Below are 22023 nucleotides of genomic sequence, written 5' to 3' on the forward strand. Positions count from 1 at the left end.
AGACGTGATATAATACTGTCTAAAAAAAGGAAGAGAAGTTTCTTCCTCCATATTTGTGAATATCCCTCGCACGGACCATCATGTCTCCGAGCCATCCAGATTATTGAAAATAAATTCTTGTGAAACCTAACACTTAACAGAATATTCTGGGTGCTGCCTGTCTGTCAGCGCCAAATCTTGATGAGACCTTGTGAATAAGACTCACATGAGGGATCCTCCTACCTGTACCCCCAAGATAAGTCCCTTCCCCTCAGAGCTTCAGGACTTCCGGAAGTGCTGCGCCACTTGTGGACTGGGTTTCTTAACGGTAGGGTATTCTGCAACAAGGAACAGACGCTCAAGTTTAAGGTGAAAGTGTGGCATCGTAATCTTGCCACCAAGATGCAGCAGAGCAAGAAAAGCAGAAATGGGCATGAGGGTGTGCGTGTGCTAAGCCCTTCTCTCCTCAGGCTCCCGGACCACACCAAGCCTGCGCTGCCTGCCCAACCACTGATCACTGAACAAACAAGAAGTGTTCAATACATTTCTCATTTGCTTTACTGAACTTTAAATAGTTTGACAGGCTCGCCCTTAGCTGGTTGTAAGTTGCAGGGGGGTAGGGGACTGCCCCTTCCTCAGTCTCCGGGTGGAATTGTCCACTGAGGTCCAGGTTATCTGCAGCAGCCTCAAGGAGATGAGGTCACCTGTGCCCTGGGGTTATACAGCTGCTTTGTCCGTCTCCCCTACCCAGTGAAACTCCGGACCTCAGACTCCTCAGGGTAGCTGTGAACTGCCTGGGCCTCTCCCCACCCCTCCACCAGCCAGGCTCCCAAGATCTCCGGCATCAGTCCCGTCCACACAGAGAGCGCCTCTCCAGCTGGCTGCACCTCTCTCTTCCTCTGGGCTCCTCAGCTCTGCCAGCCACTCAGGCCTTACTGCCTGCCTCGGCAACTTCTCCCCCAAACAAGGGAAGGGTCTGTAGGGCCCCCGAGGTCAGAAGAGCTGCTGCCCAGGGGCCTGGCTGCGTCACCAGCCACAGAGTCCCGAGGCCCCTGCAGGGGCAGAGAGGACGTCCTAGCCCAGAGCTGGTCTTCAGTCGAGGCTTAATGCCAGGCTGGCTTCAGAAGGTGCGATGCTCAGGGGAACGAATGTCCAGGAAAGCAAGGTGATGGGGACCAGGGGAAGTGATGGCTTGGAACAGGAGCTGGGAAAGCCCTGCTGCCTTCCCTGTTAGCTTGAGCCCCCCGTGGCTTGGACATCTGAGCTCCAGGCCCTGGCCCGAGGTAGCCTCTCAGGAAATCGTATGTAAGTGAGTGATGGATGGATACAAATGGGTGTGTGGATCCAGAGCTGGGAGGTGGGAAGGGGCAGGGCTGGAGTGGCCTGATGGGTACGTGGGTGACAGAAGAGACCTTGGTGCATTCATCCCAGGGGGAGGTGACCTCTCCAAGCTCAGTGAGTCCCAGTCACACGGGCTTGTGTCCTGAGGAGTGTGGCTGCCGGAGCCCCTTCAGGGCCCCAGGGCTCTCCACAGGCTGAGGCTGAGCGTCCAAGGGCTGTCCCCTTATGTTCCAAGTGATGAGATTTCACCCTGAGCAGCAGGGATGGTCCCTCCCGTGTCCTGCCAGGAACAGGCTCTGCTTCCTGGCTCTCCACAGTCCCCTGTTGTGCACCTGAAGCAGCCCTCCTCACTTGGGGCACTGTGGAACCCTCCCATTGCTGGCAGTCCCCCAGGGAAGGCAGCAGCCCTGTGGCAGCAAAAATTTGGCAGCCTCATGCCCTCCAGGCGGCGGCGGCTGCTGTCATCACTCCCCCAGCAGGCAGCACAGGAGGCAACCCGGGAGGCGGTTGCCGCAGTTACTGGGAGGATGAGGCCATCTGCGTGGAGATGAAGGTCTCAATGACGCTGTGGTTGGTTGGCAGCAGGTGGCTGTGGCTGTTGGTGGAGTCGGAGCTCTGGTACAGCACCAGGCTGCTGGAGGACACTGCAGAGGGAAATGAGGCTGCTGGCTGCCCCGCCAAGCCCACCCTCACCCACCCTGCTTGCCTGCCCCCAGGGGTACCAGGGAGGCTGGGCCTCACCTCCTGAGCCACAGCACATAATAGCAACCCCAAAGTCAAACCTCTGTCCTCAGTGCTTATTAAGGCTCACAGCCAGGTGACCAGGCCACCCGGGGACTGGCCTGGTCAGAACATTCTAGTGGGAGTGTTGGAGAAGCCCTGGAGAGATGGTCAAGAGAACAGGCTCTGAGGTTAGACCTGGGTTGGAGTCCTGGCCCTGCCACCTAGGAAATGTGGAAGGGGAGGCAAGTCCTTCGCCTCCTTGGGTGTTGGCTTTCTTATCTGTAAAATGGGGATGATACACGCCTCCCGGGCTTGTGGTGAGGCCGGTGGGGGTAAAGCATAGGACTGGAACATGGCGCCCTTCATAACTGCCACTGCTGCCCACGGTGCTGGGTCGAGGAGCCTGAGGCTTACAGAGGGAAGCAACTTGCCTAAAGTCACACAGTTATTGAGTGGTCACGCCAGGGCTCGCACCCAGCAGCCTGGCTCCAGAGTGCCTGCTCTTAACCACCACATCATGGGCTGCGAGCTCAGGGAATGGGAATGAGAGAGATGGGTAGGTCAAGTGGGGATGTGGCAGGCTGAGAGCCCACGCTCCACTGTTGTTGCGTGGGAACATGAGTCCTTCCAGTTTTCAGAGAGAAGCCAGAAACCCAGATTTCTATTTGAAAGCTGATTTTTCAATGTTGGCAACTAATTCAATAATGTTAAGCCCGAGCCAAACCAAACTCATCCCTGAGTCACTTCTGGCCACCACAAGCCCCGGTTTCTAATCATTGCCCCCTCCTACCTCTTCCGATGCCTTAATCTTGCCTCAGTCAAGTCCAGTGAGTCTCCCTGCAAGCTAGGCCCCGCTGTCCTGTGCTTTTATATCCCACTTAGGACACTTCATAGAACCCAGGCCAAGTTCGAGAAGCAGAGAGTGCCCTCCAAAGCCTGGGTGATGCCCGCTGCCATTGCCCCCGGTCTGCCGCACAGGTCATCCTCCCCGGTGGTGGGGACAGTGAGAGTGAGGGGCAGGGGAAGGCTGCTCACCGGTGGGGCTGGTGCTGAGCCTGTGGGCGGGCTGCAGGTGCTGGATGCCAGTGGGGTCCTGGCTGGGGATGTGGATGGTGGTAGCCTGGGACACCGATGTGTGAAGCCCAGACTCGCTGGAGACCTCCGTGTCTGAGGTGAAGACCTGGAGATACACGGCAGCCACCTAAGCCCCCAGAGGCATGGTGCTTGGGGGGAGGGCTTCTCGGGAGTGGGGCCTGGCTTTACCTGCTTGGTGGGCGTGAGGCTGGCAAGGGCGCTCAGGTTGGTGGTGTCGGTGATGAGCATGGTCTGTGGGAGCAGGCCCGTGTGGGTGTACTGGGCCACCTCAGGCTTGTGGCTGTAAAGGGCTGGCCAGGAGGGAGGAGGGAGATGTTGATACAGACGTGGTACCCTGAACTCCTCCCTGAGGGCCTCAAGGCTGGGCTCTCTGGAGGAGGTAGGGCGTGCACTCTGCCTGGCAGAGTTGGGAGGATGGGGCAGTGGTTGGGGACTCCGCTGATTTCCAAAACTGGGAGCTCCAGAAAAGGGGTTGGGCCCTCTCCGCCACCACAGCCTGTGGATGTGGAGCAGAGGCCAGGAGCCCAAACCCAGCTCCTCCTGCCAGCTGGGTGTGAAGGGACCTGGGAGGCATGGGTGTGGGTGCTGCTGGACCAAGCAAGGCCTCAAAGGAAAGGCAGGCGGCAGGTTAAGGAGTGAGCAGGGCAGAGGGCAGCAGTATCTCCCACCCTAGGACACCTCTCAAATGTAACCAGTTTCACCTACAGCCCTCTGAATATGCACACACACTAGTAGAACACACACCAACCTCATAGGCCCACATTGACTCGAATGAAAACATAATCACCCACCCACACACATAAGTACATACACGTTCAAGCACATATCCACAGAGATATATGCAGGTCCACAGTCCCTAACCCCCAATTCCAAAATCCAAAAAGCTCAGAAAACCAAAAGATGTTCATAAAGTTTGACGCTAGAGCTCATTTGGTAACAAAGCCTGACCTGAGCCTGATGTGAGGTCATGCAGGTCTTTAGCCTGCTTTATGGAATTCATGCCTTCTGCTGAGAAATAGTAGTGCTTTGATGACATGGAAATAATAGTGCTTTGTGTTGCCGCAAACCCTGCTGGGAGTGTTGTGTAACATATGATATAGCCACCATATTATCCTGGGTGGCGCAAACCGTGAACACTCTCAGGTACTAATCAAAAGGTTGGTGGTTTGAGTCCACCCAGAGGAAGGAAGGGCTGGTGATCTACTTCCAAAAAATCAGCCATTGGAAACCTATGGAGCACAGTTCTACTCTGACACACGTGGGGTCATCATGAGTTGGAGTCAACTCAGTAGCAACTGGTTTGGGTTTATCTTTCTAAAAGCTGAAAAATAATGAATTCAGAAATACAGACGGCTCCAAGGGTTTCAGAGGACTATATTCCCACACATAGGCGTACACCCACAAACACATTCCGATAAGCAGCCAGATACACATCACAACACAGTGCCTGCACTCAACAAATATACGTGCTTGTGCTCAGCTGCACGTATTCACACCCTGAAACATATTCCTGCCCACAGGCACTCATCTGAGCGCACAGACACCCTCGATCACTGAAGCACGCACACGTGGACCAGACACAGGCACAGCCTACAACACCGACAAAGTTGACCTGTTCCTCGGTGTTCACCGAGAGCCGACCCCAGCCAGCACTACCCACTGAGGGAGGCAAGGGGCACTCACCGTGGGGGCTCTGCAGCTGGGCCATGGTGGCCATGAAGGGGCTCTGGGCCACGTGGCTCTGCACCGGAGGTATGAGTGGTTGCTGGTAGGATGGGTGCAGTGACTGGGAGAACTGAACTGGCTGCAGGGTGGTCAGGCTGCTACCCATGCTGTTGATGACTGGTACGCTCTGGGCCTGAGTGGAGGCCAGGCCTGCAGCAGGAGGGCAGGAGTCAGCCTAGCTCCCACCCCCCTCCACAGCACCAACCCAGACTCCCCTGGTGGTATCATCTCTTCCTCCCAAAACCCAGGAGTTGAGAGACAGGGCAATCAGGAAACAGCCCTGCCCTAAGATGCACTCCAAGCTTGGCCCTGCTGCTAACTTAACTGAGTGGCCCTGGCAAGTTACCTCCCTCACCTCTCTGAGCCTCTAGCTCCTTATCTGGGCAGGGAGTGGGAGAGGTGGGCATTGACTAGCTCAGGTTGTCAAACCGGGTTCCCTGGAGCCTTGGGGTTCCACAGAAGCGCAAGGGCCCTAGACTGAGTTCCCTGACACCCTCTCCCACCACCTCCCTGTCTCCCTTATATGTTGAGCTTCTGCATAGTAAAACCAAACCTGTTGCAGTTGAGTCGATTCTGACTCACAGGGACCCTATAGGACAGAGCAGAACTGCCCCGCAGAGTTTCCAAGGAGAGCCTGGTGGATTTGAACTGCTGACCTTTTGGTTAGCAGTCAAATGCTCAAACCACTGTGCCACCAGGGCTCCTCTGCATAATAAACCAAAAAAGCAAAACCATCACCATCAAGTCGATTCCGACTCATAGCGACCTTATAGGACGGTAGAACTGCCGCATAGGGTTTCCAAGGAGTGCCTGGTGGATTTGAACTGCCGACCCTTTGGTTAGCAGCTGAGCTGTTAACCACTACACCACCAGGGTTTCCCTCTGCATAATAGCTTGTGCAAATAAGGGCTTTCAAGCTTTAAAAGAAAAAGAAAACTGCAACCTAGAAAAATTCAATCCCCCTTCTGCTGCTCTGTTTTTCCCATAGACTTTTCGCCTTCGAAGGCACTGTATGATTCATGTATGATGTTTATGGTCCGCCTCCCCAGTTGGGTCATATCTACAGGAGGGTTGAGATTTTGTTTTGGTTTGTTCGCTCGCATTATCACTGATGTAGCACAGTGCCTGGCATGGAGTAGACACTCGATAGATACGTGTTGTATGAATGAATGAATGAGTCTCAGTGGCTCTTCCAGTTCCTGGATTCTGCATAAGCCCCAAGAGCCCCCCACTCAGATCCGCCACCCATCCCCACCTGCTTACCAATGACCAGAGTGGAGGCGCCCGTGTTGGTGAATGTGGAGCTCAGGGAGGCAGGCTCACCGGGCCCGATGGCCATGACCCCAGGGAGCGAGGCCATGATGAGGTTCTGGGGCTGCTGGTTGAGGCCTGGGGATGTCTGCTCCAGGCTGTGCAGTGCTGTCAGGGTGCTGACTGGGGGCAGGGGCCCCCCTGTTGCCGAGACCTTCAAGGGGAGGCCAAGCTGAGTCGGGTTGAGCCCCCACACTGCCTCCCTGAGGACCCCTGCAGGATCTCCCAGCCAAGGGAGGATCGGGGTAGTGGGGTTTTCCCACAGACAGGGGACACTCACCAGCTTGGCTTCAGTGCTCAGCAGGCTGTGGCTGGGCTCCAGGCCCGTGGGGGACACTTGGTGCAGGGGTGCAGACACTGTCACCAGGGGACCACCACTGCTGGAGGGCACTTCCGCTGCCTCACTCGTTGCAGACTGTCCATAGCGCACACCTGGAATGGGGTGCAATGTGCAGCCTCAGCACCCGACTTCCCTGCCCTCGCCCGCCTCCATAGCCCTCATCACTCCATAGCCATCATCACCCCAAACCACATGGCTTTGCTTAGGCCAGTTGCCCCATCTTTCTTTAGGCAGCCAGCAGACTGCTTGAGCATCTATCCACCTTCGACCAGGTCCTGTGCTGGCTGCTTCCAACTCCTTGAAGGCAAGAGCTGCGCTTATTAGCTCCATGTTCCCCACTCCCAGTGCTATACCTGACGTGCAGTAGGTGCTCAATAAAAGACAAAGTGAAATATATCATTTTTTAAAAAAAAGAAAATTGAACCAAACTGAGGCTAATGAAATCAACCTAGAGTGAACTGAGTTCGACAGAAAGAACTGAAATCAGTTAAGCTGAACTGAATCTAGTTTAATTAAACCTGAAATGAATGGAGCTCGATTAAGTTGAATTGAGCTGAATTGAATTGAATTACATCCAATCATATTGAATCACATCAAACTGAATTGGATTAAACTGAGCTGCACAAAAATTTAAATTAACTCAATTTAATTGAATTACATTTTGTTAAACTGAATCAATCGAATGGGAATTGAATTGAATTAAATTTACCAAATTTAAATGAACCAAATTGGATTATAATGAGTTGAACATAATTGAACAGAGTTTAATTGAATCGAGTTGTCCTGAAATGAATTGAATTGATTTGATCTGAAATGAATGAGGTGAATTGAAGTAACCCAAATCAAGTTAGGTTTAACTGAATGGACTGGAGTGGAGAGAATGGAATGGAGTTGAGTGAATTGGGTGAAGCAAAGTGGATGGCATGAAGTGGAATGCAGTGGAGCAGACAGAGTAATGTGGAGTGGAGTAGATGGAATGGCTGGAGTGGAGTGGATTATAGTGGAATGGTTGGAGTGGAGTGGATTATAGTGGAATGGTTGGAGTGGAGTGGATTATAGTGGAATAGATGGAGTGGAATGGATCCAAGCCAAAATGCTAAAGAGGTTTGGGTGGCTACTACCACTGGGGCAGACCTCCCCACCTCTCCCACCTACCCCCATGTCCCTTCTACAAACTTCCCCAATCTCTGTGCCCACATAGCACTCACCGTGGACCTTACTCGGGGAGAGGGCAGGTGGGGGAAGGCCAGGGGAGCTGTGGGCAGGCAGCGCAGGCCCTGGGCCTGGCCCAGGTGGTGGCCCGGTGTATGTGTCCATGGCCAGCTTGTGCCGAAAGGCTTCTTCTTTGCGCCGGTTGGCAAACCAGTTGTAGACACGCACCTCCGTGACGAGGTTGGAGCCCAGTCCCTGCGCCTGCGATGGTGACACCCCCCTCTGGATGCACTCCGCCCTGCAGAAATGCCTACCCATGAGCCTCCCAGGCCAGGCTCAGGAACCCTCTCCTGGGGGTGGAAGAGGAGGATTCTAGGAAGTCAGGCTCTACCTAAGTGTTTGGGCTGGGTTCCAATCCCAGTTCTGCTGTGTGACCTTGGGCAATTGACTTAGCCTGTCTGACCTCAGTCTTTCCATTCATAAAGTGAGCAAAATAGCCATAGGGTTATAGTGGAGATGAAATGAGATGAGCAACTACCCAAGGGATTTCCTGGGGGGGGGGGGGGTTGCTAGAAACGGAGCTACGGAGCTAGGTCTAAGACACTGAGCAGAGCTGAGTACTCTCAGTTCTCTGGGTCACATTAAGCCAACAGCAGGACCTCTCACGGCCAGGGGAGCCTCCCTTAGGAGCCAGAGCCACCCTTTCCTCCCCCAGGCTTGCCCCAGCCTAGCCGCAGCCCCAACCAAATCAGCACTGCTAACCCGCCAGCCATTGTACCTATTGCACTCCTCCACCAATGCCTCTCGCTCCTCCTTGCTGGGGTTCTTCTGCCTCTCATAGGCCTGGAACAGGATCTGCTGGGATGCTGGACCCCACTTGAATCGGTTCCTACGCCCCTTCTTGGTTGGCAGCTCATCGCCTGTGGGCTCTTCAATCAGCCCACCCTGCCCTGCATGGGTAAACTCTGCAGACACAGAGAGCCATGAGCAGGGCCCTGGCCACTCCCACCTTCCCACGTCAATTCACCTGCCCACATCCCTGATTCTCATCCCCCGGGTGCTGAACCAGAGGAGCTTACAACTAGAATTTAGAAATCATCTAATCCAGTGACGACAAGCACACAGCACATGAGCCACCACCCTATTCACCTGTGTCCAAGGCAGACATCAGTAATCAATCCCTGCACACTTTTCTACAGAGCCAAAATTTAATCTCACAACCTTTCTCAATAAAATGCTCGAAGATACCGTGAGCTGGCCTAAAAAATTAAAATATTTCAGCTTAAAAAAATACTACCCTGTCAAGGTCATCAGAAACAAGGTAAACCTAAGATACTATCACAACCAGGAAGAACCTAAGGAGATATGACAACTCTGTGTAATGTGTCTACCACTGGATGGGATCCTAGAACAGAAAAAGAACATTAGAGGAAAACTGAGGAAATCTGAATAAAGTATGGGCTTTATTTAATAATAATTTATTTGTTAATTGTGACAAGTGTACCATACCAATGTTAATAAAGAGGCAGTGGTATCCATGCGGGAGAGCCAGGTTTGATTCCCAGCCAATGCACCTCACTCACAGCCACCACCCATCTGTCAGTGGAGGCGTGCATGTTGCTAGGATGCTGAATAGGTTTCAGCAGAGCTTCCAGACTAAGATGGACTAGGAGGAAAGGCCTGGTGATCTACATCCAGAAATCAGCCAGTGAAAACCCTCTGGATGACAATGGTCCAATCCCATTGTGCATGGGGTTGCCATGAGTCAGGGGCCGTCTTAATGGCAGGTGACAACAACGCATTGCTGTTCCCACATTATAATACATGCCTCACTGTATCATAACCATCTTTTCTCCTGCCTCCCCACTGAAGAGTGAGTTCTTGGAGGACCCAACTCATCCATCTTTGGATGTTCAGCTTCAGCCCTTCTCCCCTGCCCCAGAGTGCCTTGAGCAAAATAGGTAATAAATGTTGGTTGAGTCTGACTGACCTCCTCTCAGTCTGCCTGTCTGTAACAGCGGTGGTGAAAATTCAGCCCCCACCCACGAGTTGTGCAGATTCTCCAGGCCCTGCCAGGGAAGACGCAGCCATGGTCGTTACTTACGCTGGGCCACCTCTCGCTGCTTGCGGACGTACCAGGTGTACAGGGCGGCTCGCTTCTGCGTCTTCATGGGGGTGCCCTTGTTGAGGTGCTGGGACAGGTGGGACTGGTTGAGGCCAGTGGTGTCAACCACCTCCCGCTGTGGGATGTTGTGCTGCTGTAGGTAGGACTTGACCATCTTCGCCACCCGCCACGGGTCCTCCCTGAAAGGAGGGCAAGGACAGGGCCTGTTCAGTGGGGTGTCCAGTGGGCCCTGCCAGTGCTGCAGATTCAGCTGGGGGTCCTTGGTGCTAGGAGCCCTGTCAGCCCTGGGGAGGGCGATGGTGGATGGAAGCAGCCTCGGAGCCTGGGGGTCTGCACCCGGACTCAGAGGTGGGAGGCATGGGCACTCTTGAAAGGATACAAGGACATGGAGACAGAGACATTTGGACACATACATACACAACAGACTTGTGGACACAGGCGTGTGGACACAGACCTGGGAACAGACGAAGGTTTAGAAATAGGAACACACAGATGTACAGGTGAACAGACTCCCACAGGAAGCTGCACAAGCCAGATGAGGAGGGTCCTCACTGCTGTGCCTCCTTTAAACTACCTCTGCTCATCCGGCCTGGAATTGTTATTTGTGGCTGTGTCTTATCCACTGTAAGAAACTGTAAAGCCCTTGAGGGCAGGAACTGTCTGGTTCTCAGCACACAAAATAGGCCTGACGTAGAGTATTGTCCTTGGTGCAGGCATGAATAAATGAGTGGGTAAGTGGGTGGATGGACAAGTAGATGGATGGATCAGTAGGTGGATCGATGAGTGGATTGTTGGGTGGATGGATGGATGGGTAGATGAATGGGTGGATGGGTAGATGAGTAGTGGTGGGTGGACAGGGGGGATGGATGAGGAAGACCTACTGGAAAAAGAAAATCACTGGATCTGAAACAAGGAGAGAAACACGGATTCTCCCATTTTATAGAAAGGGCCACTAAGGCTCAGAGTGCTTGCGTCGTTTGTCCAAAGTCGCATGGCTGACCCAGCAGGGTCCCGTCCCACCTGAAGGTATTCTAAGTCAGTTTGTCAGGCAGAAATCACACAGGGTCAAAATGCCTCTGAAAATCCCTGCAACTAAAGCCTAGGCAGCAGCACAACCAGTTTCCCCAAAGCACTGGGTGGGCAACTAGTTCTTCAATGGCGTCCCAGGTGAAGAAGCTATGGGCTCGCAGAGGCCTCGGACAAAAAATGTGTGCATTGAGCATCAGAATCCCACTCTCCGGGCTGAGAATCTCTCACTAGAATTCCACTGCTAGGATTTGAGCCTTCTGATATTTGCACATGTGACAAATGGCACTTGCAGAAGGCAATTTGCTGCCATGTTGCTTGCCAAATCAGTTAAGTCAATTCCAACTCCTAGTGACCCCATGTGTGTCAGAGTAGAACTGTGCTCCACAGGGTTTTCAATGGCTGATTTTTCAGAAGTAGATCACCAGGCCTTTCTTCTGAGGCACCTCTGGGTGGACTCGAACCACCAACCGTTTGGTTAGCAGCCGAGCATGTTAACCTTTTGCACCACCCGGGGACTCCAGCAAAAGATTGGAAACAACCTAAATGTCCAGTGAAATGATGCTGATTAATTAAATGCAGGGCTCCTGTTCAACACGACTGTAAAAACCCACCGAGGAAGCTCTGTTTGCTTCCAAGTGGAATGGCCTCTGAGACAGAACGGGGTTTGTCTGGTTTGTCTGCAAGGCTGCTATTTGTGTAAAATAAAAAGCTGGGTAAGAGGATATGTGTACATATTTGCTTGTCTATATGTGAAATCCCAGAGAGACCAACAAGGTACTGGTGTCACTGGTTACTTCCAGAGGGGAACGAGGTGAGAGGGGGCGGGTTTCCCTGTTTCTCTTCTGTCCTTTTTAAATTATGTAATGTATTCTAATATATCATATCTATTATTGTTGCCACTTGCCATCAAGTCAGTTCTGACTCGTGGTGACCCCATGTGTGCAAATTAGAAATGCACTCCATAGAAGTTTTCAAGGCTGTGACCTTTTGGAAGCAGCTCACCAGGCATTTCTTCTGAGGTGCTTCTGGGTGGGCTCGAACTACCAATGCTTAATCATTTGCACCACCCAGGGACTCCTCAATATATCATATATATATATATAATATTTAAAACTGGATTATAGCAAACAAAAAGCAAATAAAACCCCCAGGGCTCTGAAACCTACCCCCACACTACCTTCTCTCCTAGCCCCTCCCTTCTTCCTTAAAGAACTTGCCCCCTTGGCAATGTCCTCCTCAGACGTGAGGGCACAGAGCCATTCTCCATCACATTGGCCCTCTGACTGCCTCCTTTTTTATCCCAGAGGAAAGGCAGGTGGTGGCAGATAAATTTAAACTGGCCAGCAGTAGATTCAGCAAAGCCCTGTTTTGAAAGAAATGATCGCCGGGACAATTAATGCTTCGTGAGTGTTTATTATGAGCCATGCACTGTGCTATGGGCTAATCATTTAAATCTAACAATAACCTTAAGAAGTAGGTACTGCTAGGATGCCCATTTCATAGGTGAGGAAACTGAGGCTCAGGAAAGGTGCAATTGCTTGTCCAAGGTGACCTACCTGGGACTCAAGCATATTCTATGCTGCTCTTGATCCTCCAGACCTCTCCCCCAGCTCCTCTCTCTCCCTACTTTCAGGGGCCCCTGGGATCTTCTCTTCTCTGCCTCCCTCTCCCCTCCCCCGGTGCCATTCAGAGCTGGGAGGCAAGGGCCGTACAAAGTCCAGCCTTGTGCCTCGTAGCAAACATGTTTATCTAATCTCAGAGCTGGGCTGCCTCCCTCCCCCACTCCAACCATCACCCTCCTGTACTCTCTCCCTCCCTCCCTTCTCTCTTGGGAGGGGGGTCAGCTTTCTCTCACCAGGGCCTCTCCTGGACCCAGACTAAAGAATTACCATCTGCTGATGTCCAGCTGATTCCCTGTGTCTCTTTTGTGTCTGTCCATCTGTTTTTATCTCTCTCTTTTTCCTCTCTTTCTTTCTCTGTCTGCCTCTCTCTTTCCTTCTCTCCTCTGTCCAATTCCCCCACATCAGATCAAATTTAAACTGAACCTGGAAATAAAACAAAGACCAGCCAGCCTTCGCATATGTGTAGCGTCTGTAAACAGAGCACAGGTATTCGAATGTGAAAATGGGGCCCCAAAATGTTAAAGTGAGCTAATACAGACTTTCTATTTTTAAGCAGTTCCTAAGAGTGTTGAACAACAAATTCACAACAAACAAAAAGTGAAATTAAAATGCCAGTCAGCTGGTGGGACTGTAAAATGGTACAACCACTATGGAAAATGGTATGGCATTTCCTCAAAAAGCTAGAAACAGAAATACCTATTCCTGGTGATGGGAAAGGCAATACACGATACAGGAGAAGTCAGCACAAGTTGACCAAGGTAAATGAAGACTTGCGTAACTGAGAGGTACCCAAGAATAAAGGACAATTACAGTAAATGTAACATATACAATTTTGCAATAACAGTTGTTGTTTTTGTTACATGCCGTCGAGTCAGTTCCAGCTCCTAGTGACGCTATAGGACAGAGGAGAACTGCCCTATAGGGTTTCCAAGGAGCGGCTGGTGGATTTGAACTGCAGACCTTTTGGTTAGCAGCTGAGCTCTTAACCACTATGTCACCAGAGATCTGCAATAACAGTAGTAACAACCAAAAAATATGTGTGTGGTTACAGGGGTAGATATGCATGCTAGATATGTACAGGAAGGTATACGTGAGTGCATGCACTTACATATATAGCTGTATTTGTAGGCATAAGTATATACATGTTTGGGTGTGCTCATGTATGTTAATATACATAATAACGCACATAGGGGGCACAGTTACGGAGACCTCTTAGACATATCCAAATACCTCACAGGATTGGTTTACTGGATTAAAGGGCTTGGGACCACAGTCTCATGGGACAACTCAGTCAATTGGCATAACATGTTCATAAAGATAGCGTTCTACATCCTAGTTTGGTGAGTAGAGTCTGGGGTCTTAAAAGCTTGTGAGCAGCCATCTAAGATACAACTATTGGTCTCTTCTCATCTGGAGCAAAAGACAATGAAGGAAACCAAAGACTCAAAGAAGAAACTAGTCCACAGAACTGATGGTCAACACAAACCATGGCCTCTTCTAGCCTGACACCAGAAGAACTAGATGGTGCCCAGCTACCACTACCGACCATCCTGACCAGAGACATGAGAGAAGGTCCCGGATAGAATGGAAGAAAAATGTAGAACAAAACTCAAATTCCTAAAAAAGGCCAGACTTACTGGACTGATAGAGACTAGAGGAACCCCCGAGACTATTGCCCTAAGATACTTGTTTAACTTGGAACTGAGGTTGCTCCCAGAAGTCTCCTTTCGGCCAAATAATAGATTGGCTTATAAAATAATCTCACCTGTGAGGAATGTGCTTCCTTAAACAATCAACTATACGAGACCAAACAGTCAACATTTACCCAAAAGCAAAGATGAGAGGGCAAGGAGGGGCAGGGAAGCTAGAAAAATGGAAACAGAACAAACAGAATGGAAATAATGAGAATGCTGACACCTTGCAAAAATTGGAACCCATGTCACGGAACAATTTGTACAAAAATTTGTTAAATGGGAACCTAATTTGCTGTGTAAACTTTCACCTAAAACCCAATAAAATATTCAAATAAATACATAAAAATAAGATGCCAGTCAGAAGACAGCCAGCCAAGAGGGGTTGTCCCCCACTTGCTAGGATGTTGTCTGTGCCACTTTTTTTTTTAAAACCCACTGAATCAATCACTCAATCTCTCTCTCCTCTCAGTGTGTGTCTTTCTTTGTCTATTTGTTTCTCACCTCTGTTTTTGCCTTTTGGACTGTGTGTGTATATGAGTTTGTATACCTTGGTTTCTCCATCTCTTTGTGTCTGTCTGTCTGTCTCTCTTAGTTTCTGACTGTGTGTCTCTGTCTCTTTCGCCCTCTGTCTGTGTGTGTGACTCTGTCTGTTGCTCTCGCTCTCCCTGCCTCTGTCTCTCTTCCTTCCGTCCCCATCCCAACACACGCTGGCACGCGCGTGCACACACACGCACATACACTCAGTTTCCAAAGACCTGGCTCTTTTTTCAGGACAGCTTCCCCAGCTCTCCCAAGTCAGAACTAAAGGCCAAGTCTCCAGGCAGTTCCCGCTTCGGCTCTAATGGCTTTGGGAGTCAAACCAACCTGGCTTCCAATCTCACCACTGCCACTTAGCACCTGTGTGATCTTGCATGGCCCACACCCCATCTGTAACATCAGATAAATCCATGCCCACCTCACGGTGTTATCGGGGAAATTAAAAAATGAGTTTAGAACGGGGGAAACACTTATAGGGCAGGGCCTGGCACACAGGAAGTTCTCAATAAGCAGAACAATATTGTCATTATCATCATTAACTACGTAGTCCTAGGGACCCCCACCCCCACAGCAGAAGGCAGAGGGGCCAAGAACAGGTGAAGGTGGGCCCGTATCTCCCCCATCCCCTTTTTGGGGTCAATCAGTAGTCCCAGCTTTAGGCCCTTTCCTCTCTGCCCCCAGGGGTTTCAGTACATCCAAGGTGGTAGAGCTGGGAGACCAGCTTGTAGAGCCACCCACCCCAGGAGGGGCTGAGAGCTCAGTGTGGGGCCCTGCAGACCTGGGTTTGAATCCCCCTCTGCCACTCGCTATCCATGGCGCCTTGGGAAGTTTGCTTAACCTCCCTGTGCCTTAGTTTCTTCATCTGTGATATAGGGCTAATAATAACTAACTTCAGAGGGTTCTGGGGAGGAGAAAATAAATTAATGCATCTGTAAAATCTTTTGGAAGAAGTACAGCCAGAATGCTCCTTAGAAGCGAGGATGGGGAGACTTCGTCGCATGTACTTTGGACATATTATCAGGAGGGACGAATCTCCGGAGAAGGACATCATGCTTGCTAAAGCAGAGGGTCAGCAAAAAAGAGGAAGACCGTCAATGAGATAGACTGACACAGTGGCTGCAACAATGGGCTCAAACACAGCAACGGTTATGAGGATGGTGCAGGACCAGGCAGTGTTTCGTTCTGTTGTACACGGTGTCGCTGTGAGTTAGAACCGACTCGACAGCACCTAACAACAACAACAAAAAGCATCATATGGCAGTGAGTTGATGGTGTTATGGATGGGGGGTGGTTGAACAGCAAGAATGCCTGGCAAGAGGGAAAGGGAAGGCAAACTTACCAAGGAGAAGCATGCAAACCTCAAGGATGCTATGAAGAGTGTGGGTGGGATAGGAGGACCCGGGTCCAAGTTTTGGTGCTAACCACTTTGTCAGAGTTACCAGGGCAAGTCATTTTGGCTCCCCGAGCCTTGATTTGCTTATTTGTAAAATGGGGCTACAAATAATAGCTACCAGGTATTGTACTTACTGTGTGTGCATTCTACAATTATGCTATTTAATTAACCCTGTGAGTAAGTAAAGGAGCCCTAGTGGCCCAGTGGTTAAGCACTCAGCTGCTAACTGAAAGTCCAGCGGTTCTAATCCACCAGCTGCTCTACAGGAGAAAGATGTGGCAGTCTGCTTCCGTAAAGATTTACAGCCTTGGACAACTAGATGGTGCCCGGCTACTACCGTCAATTGCTCTGACAGGGATCACAATAGAGGGTCCCAGACAGAGCTGGAGAAAAACGTAGAACAAAGTTCAAACTCACAAAAGAATACCACGCTTATTGGTCTGACAGAGACTGGAGAAACCCCAACAGTATGGCCCCCAGACACGCTTTTACTCAGTACTGAAGTCACGCCTGAGTTTCATCCTTCAGCCAAAGATTAGACAGGCCCATAAAACAAACAGTAACGCATGTAGCTCTACCATATATATGAGACTAAATGGGCACACCAGCCCAGGGGCAAGGACGAGAAGGCAGGAGGGGACAAGAAAGCTGGACGAATGGAAATGGGGAAGCCAAGGTCGAGAAGGGTGGACTATTGACATGTGGCGGGGTTGGCAACCAGTGTCACAAAACAATATGTGTATTAATTGTGTAATGAGAAACTACTTTTCTCTGTAAACCTTCATCTAAAGCACAATAAAAATTTAATAAAGAAAAAAAAAAAGACTTACAGCCTTGGAAACCCTGTAGGGCACTTCTGCTGTGTTCTGTAGGGTAGCTATGAGTCAGAACCGACTTGATAGCAGTGGGTTTGATTTTTGGTTTTGGCGGTTAAGTAGTATCATCTCCACCTTGCAGAGGAAACTGAGGTTCAGAAAGGTGAAATCACCTGCCCAAGCTAGAAAGGGGCAGAGCTGGGATTCAAACCCAGGCAGTCTGGCTTCAGTCAGGGATGTCAGATCCTTAGTTCCACCTTGGCCATTGTCTTTCTGGGCCTCAGTGCACCAGTGCTGCCCAGTGAGGAGGATCGGAGTGCTTCAGGGTAGGGGCTTGAGCTGCTTGGGGACAGGGAGGAACCTGGGTCCAAGTTCCTCCTTCGGTCACGGCCTCAGCCTGCTGGGCGCTGGCCACCGAGACAGTAGATGTGCCAGGGTTCAGACAGTCCTCGTCTCGCATTCATTCACGCTGTGTGTCAGCCACCAATTTCCAGTTGCCATCAAGTCAAATCCGACTCATGGCAACCCCACGTGTGCCAGAGCAGAACAGTGCTCCATAGGGTTTTCATGGCTGTGAACTTTCAGAAGCAGATTGCCAGGCCTTTCTTACAAAGCACCTCGAGATGGGTTCGAGCTGCCAACCTTTCAGTTAGTAGCCAAGTGCTTAACCACTTGTGCCCCCCGGGGACTCCTATGTGTCAATCACTGGGATGGATACTAGGGTACAAGTGACGAACAAGTACCCAACTCAGGTCCTGCCCTTGAAGAGCTTCTATTTTCATACCAAGAGATAGAAGAAAACTAACAAACAGATAAATAAGATAACCATAAGTGATAGGAGAAAGTAAACAAGGGTGGTGGAAGAGGAAGTTACTAGGGGTGGGACCCACCTTTAGATGTGGTGGTCAGGGAGGACCTCCCTGAGGAGGTGACATTTGAGCTGAAGGAGAAGAAGGAATGGGCTGTGGGAAGATCTAGAACAAGGCTTCTAGGCAGAAGGGACAGGATGTGCAAAGGCCCTGAGGTGAGAATCAGCTTGGTGTGTTCAGGGACAGCAAGGTCAGCTTAACTAGGGCAAAGTGAGTGAGTGAGGGAGAGAGAGGTCCTGAAAGAGGGCAGGGAAGTTGAGGGAGGGGAGAGACCAGGGCAGGAAGTTTGGATTTTGTTCATTGGCCAGGTGGGGGGAAACTGAGGCAGAAGGTGGGGAAGAGACTTGCTTAAGGTTACATGGACTAAGACGGGTTTCTGGTATGGCCTCAGGCATGGGCACCCTAGGGAGGCCTGGGACCCAGTATCCAGCCCTGCATCTTCCCAGACACTTGTCCTCTCCAGAGACACGACTTCCCCTGGAGGTCCTGACTCTGCACCATCTCTTCCAGCCTTAACCTCCACGTCTCCCCACCCCAGCCCAGGCCTTGCCTCAGTCTCCTTTCCCTGCCTGGAGGCCAGAAGCCCCACTTTTTTTCCCTCAGGGCGTTTTCAGGTCCCTTTTGTTACCTGAACAATAAGTAACCCAGGTAGTTAGTTATAAACTCCACAGGAACAAGGAGCTGGTTGATAATTTATAGCAACATCTCAAATTTAAATGGAAAGTAAATAGCATGCTGTTAGCATTAAAGAAAACCCAATGGGGCGGGCAGGCGGGAGGCACTCCAGCCTCCTCTCCTCTCAGCTTGGGGCACCTCACTTTCTCCCCAGCCCCTTCGCCCCGCTGGGCCTGGGTCCCTCTCCCTGCTCGTTTCCGCTGCTTTCTGTTCCTCGGGGCTCTCTCTCCATCTCCCCGACGTCCCCTTTCTCCCTCTGATTTCTGGAAGGCCCCAGGGCCCTGCTCGTCCCCAGGGAGCACCTTGACCTCTGCTCCCGCTTCGAGAGCTGTGGATCAAGCCTCCCCCCACCGTCCCACCTAAGGGGCTGCTGATCAAGAGGTCCCACCCAGCCAGGTAAGAAAGGCCCTGGGCACCTGCTGCTCCCCCACCCCAGCACCCCCAAACCCATCTAGGGCCCCCAGCAGGTCCAACCCAGCCCCACCCTGCCCAGGTTGCCCTTGCCCTGGGTCTGGCGATGCCTGGCTCCTTGCCCCACCCCTGTAGCCCTGCCGCCCTTTGTCCTCCTCTTCCTGCCAAGTCAGGGGGCCCTGGCTGCCTCCCTGCCCCCTACCCAGGGCCTCACGAGACCGGGCAGACCCGAAGCACCCTGAGGCCACTGGGAAGCCCCGAGCCACCAGCCCTCCCCCACCCCAAGCAGGCATCAGGACCTTGGACAGAACAAAGGCAATCCCCTCAGAACATTGTAGCGGGCTCATCCTCAGGTCCCCAACCACCCCAGCTCCCCTGGCCGCTAGTCATAGGGGTTTAGAGCACCAAACAGGCTGGGCTTGGAGGCCCAGCTGGGCTGCCTTAGTAGGCTACTTCTCCTCGTTGAGCCTGTTTGCCATCTGTGAAGCAGAGTGAGCGTTAGCTTCCTCACAGGGTTAATCTCAACATTAACCAAAATTACAAACGAGAAACCTCAGCACAGGGTCCAGCAAGTTGTAAACTTTAGGAAGCAGGTGGCTGCTGGGATGGAAGCTATGGAGCTTTTCCCGAGGGGAGGACCCTGCAGCCCCCAGCCCCCAGGTCACCCTGCCTCCACCTGAACCTCCCATCCTCTACCTCCACTGGTGGGAGGTTGGTTGGCCCAGGTCTCTCCAGGCCACCATCCCTACAAGTTAATGATCACAGGCCTTATCAGAGCCTTTTGCTGTTTATAAATATATAAAACAAAAGAGAAATAATAAAGCCCGTGGGTAATTAGTAACCAGGTCACCTCTGCTGAGGAGAGGGGAGGCATCCAGCCTGGGACCCACCCAGTTCAGGAGATGGGGAGCCAGTCGGTGGATGGGGGTACAGACTGGGAAGTCACTAATGGTGCTTGCTGGCAAGGTGTGGGGGAGGTGCTGTGGCTGTGCAGGAAGGGGAGCAGCTGCTGCCCCCAGGCTCCATCCCCCTCAGGTAAGAAAGCTCTGGGCTTTCCTGGGTGAACACTTGAGTCCCAAGATGACTGGGGAAGCCCCCAAATCCCCAGCCTAGGCCCCCCAGCTGTGCTTCCTGGCCCCTGAGCCTACATTCTGAGGACTTGGCAGGGAAGTTAGGGTTTGAGGAGCAGAAATGGCCTTGCTGGCTAGAAATTCCCACCACCATCTTCCCACCACCCTCGGATTCTCCAGGCATTTCAGTTGCAGTCTGCTGCCTTTTGCCCCCTCGGAGCTTGCCTGGGGCACGTCCTACTTCCCAGGCTCTAGGCTGAATGGCTCCTGGGCCAGGAGACCCTACAGAGAGGCTGCCTCAGGGGCTGGGGGCTCCAGCCTCCTAGCCCCCTCTGAGCTCTCACCGCCCGGTCCCTTTCCCGATACCTGGGCTAAAGGCCACAGCTCATGGCGACTCTCTACTCTGAAGAGGGGCTGGTCAGGAGCTGGGGTGGGCTCCGTCTCGGGCGCTGGGGGCAAGGAGGGGGTCCTTACTGCAGAAGGGTCTCCACCACGGCCTTCTGGTGGGCCGCCTCCTCGGGACTGAGGTTCTCCAGCTCTTTGAGGATGGGCGGCGTGAAGTCTTCCCCATCGTCGTCCGTCTCGTCCTCGGAGCCCCGCGTCTCCCCCAGCCCGTTGGGAAGCTCGGCCAGCTCCCCTCGGCCACTGCCACAGGACTCCCCCTTGTCCAGGGGCTCGACCCCGGCCAGCAGGTAGGGCCCTGGCTCACCCAGGGCCTGTATCAGCGCCTCTTTGCTCAGGCCCGACTCGAGCAGGGCCGCCAGGAGCTCCGTCTGCAGTTGGCTCAGTTTGGCAACCATGGCTCCACCGCCACTGGGCCGCGCGGCCCGGGACCACCAGGTCCACGGCCTCCCCCACCACGTGGGCCGTCCACTGCCGGCAGCCCAGTGGGCCCAAGCCAGGCTCCTTGCACCCACTGCACCCCCCCCAAGCCCCTCTAGCCGAGCTGTGTGGGCACCCCCAGCCCCCAACCCTGGCCCCAGCGGCCAGTGAATCAGGGCCCCTGCCCGCTCTGTTTACATTGGAGCTGGGGAAATTCTCCAAGGTTCATATTTATCCGTGTGGTTAGCAAAGGGAGTGAACTTTGGACTTCAGCCCTGCCGCGCGCAAAGTGCAGGCCTCATGGCAGCGCAGAGGGACAGGGAGCCACGGCGTTCAATGGGAGCAGGCAGAGCGGAAGGTGGGGGAGGCGGAGGCGCGGGGCCCAGGACAGTTGGGATGGAAGGTGCTAGGAGCCCGGGAGGACTTTGGGCGAGCATTGGGTCCACCCTAAGGGCCTTGTAGGGCATCAGGCTGAGGCAGGAGAGCAAAAAAGGCAGGTTTCCTTTAGAAACAGAAGTAGCAGGGAGTTCTAGGCAGCTGGGCGTGCTCTCCTCAGGGGCAGGGCTAGATCACGCCCATTTTGGGACTCCCCTCCCCAGGCTCAACACGAGGCCTGCATGTAGGAAAAACTTGTTGACTGGAGTCTACTGTGCTTGAGGGACTATTCTGGGTCTCTAACATGTATTGTTACTTCATTGTACAGGCAGTCCCCTGGTTAGGAACCTCCAACTTACATACAACTGATAGTTAAGTTAGGAACCAATCCCAGGAAAACCTATTATATTAAAACTCGGAGGTACATTCAATGGTTCGTAATACAAACCAGTGCTACGTTGTGAACGCATCAAAACATTATTATTGTTGTTGCTGTATTATTATGTTAAAGATGTTTTCTTGTATCTGGAAGTGTTTCTTTAATGTTTTTTATGCATAGAAAGGTACACTATATACCATATATTAAGACAAACATCTGACTAACTGATGTTAGATATGAACAGCACCTAACTGTTCTGACTTACGTCCAAATTTGACTAAAAGACAGACTTAGGAACAGAACTCGTTCGTAATCGGGGACTACTTGTATCCTCCTAACACCTGTGAGTAGGTGCAGGGGAAGAAGAAGAAACTAAGCCTCAGAGAGGTTAAACAACTTACCCAAAGTCACACAGCTAGCAAGGGCCAAGACTTGCAGAGCCAGACTAGGGAGAGGCAAGTGAGGTACTTGCCTTAGGTGCACATGTTAAGGGGATACCAACAAACCTAGTAACCAACATAAATAATATTCTAATGCAATA

General features: G+C 52.0%; 1 protein-coding gene across 2 annotated transcripts; it reads right to left on the reverse strand.

Annotated features, from left to right (window-relative positions):
- Positions 1-1743: 1743 nt before the first annotated feature.
- On the reverse strand, positions 1744-20904 carry HNF1A (HNF1 homeobox A). Of its 2 annotated transcripts, none has more exons than XM_004379005.1 (10): positions 20381-20904; positions 9771-9970; positions 8445-8631; positions 7723-7964; positions 6455-6606; positions 6127-6328; positions 4822-5013; positions 3307-3428; positions 3079-3223; positions 1744-1964 (listed from the first exon to the last, which is right to left on the reverse strand). In XM_004379005.1, the coding sequence occupies exons 1-10, from the start codon at positions 20704-20706 to the stop codon at positions 1837-1839; spliced, it is 1896 nt and encodes a 631-aa protein (XP_004379062.1). In that variant the 5' UTR covers positions 20707-20904; the 3' UTR covers positions 1744-1836. The 2 variants fall into 2 exon arrangements, with proteins under 2 accessions (XP_004379062.1, XP_004379061.1); XM_004379004.2 differs by having other exon boundaries at positions 3079-3244.
- Positions 20905-22023: the final 1119 nt, after the last annotated feature.

This window comes from Trichechus manatus, unplaced genomic scaffold (assembly GCF_000243295.1).
Source record: "Trichechus manatus latirostris isolate Lorelei unplaced genomic scaffold, TriManLat1.0 scaffold00061, whole genome shotgun sequence".
Taxonomy (NCBI): domain Eukaryota; kingdom Metazoa; phylum Chordata; class Mammalia; order Sirenia; family Trichechidae; genus Trichechus; species Trichechus manatus.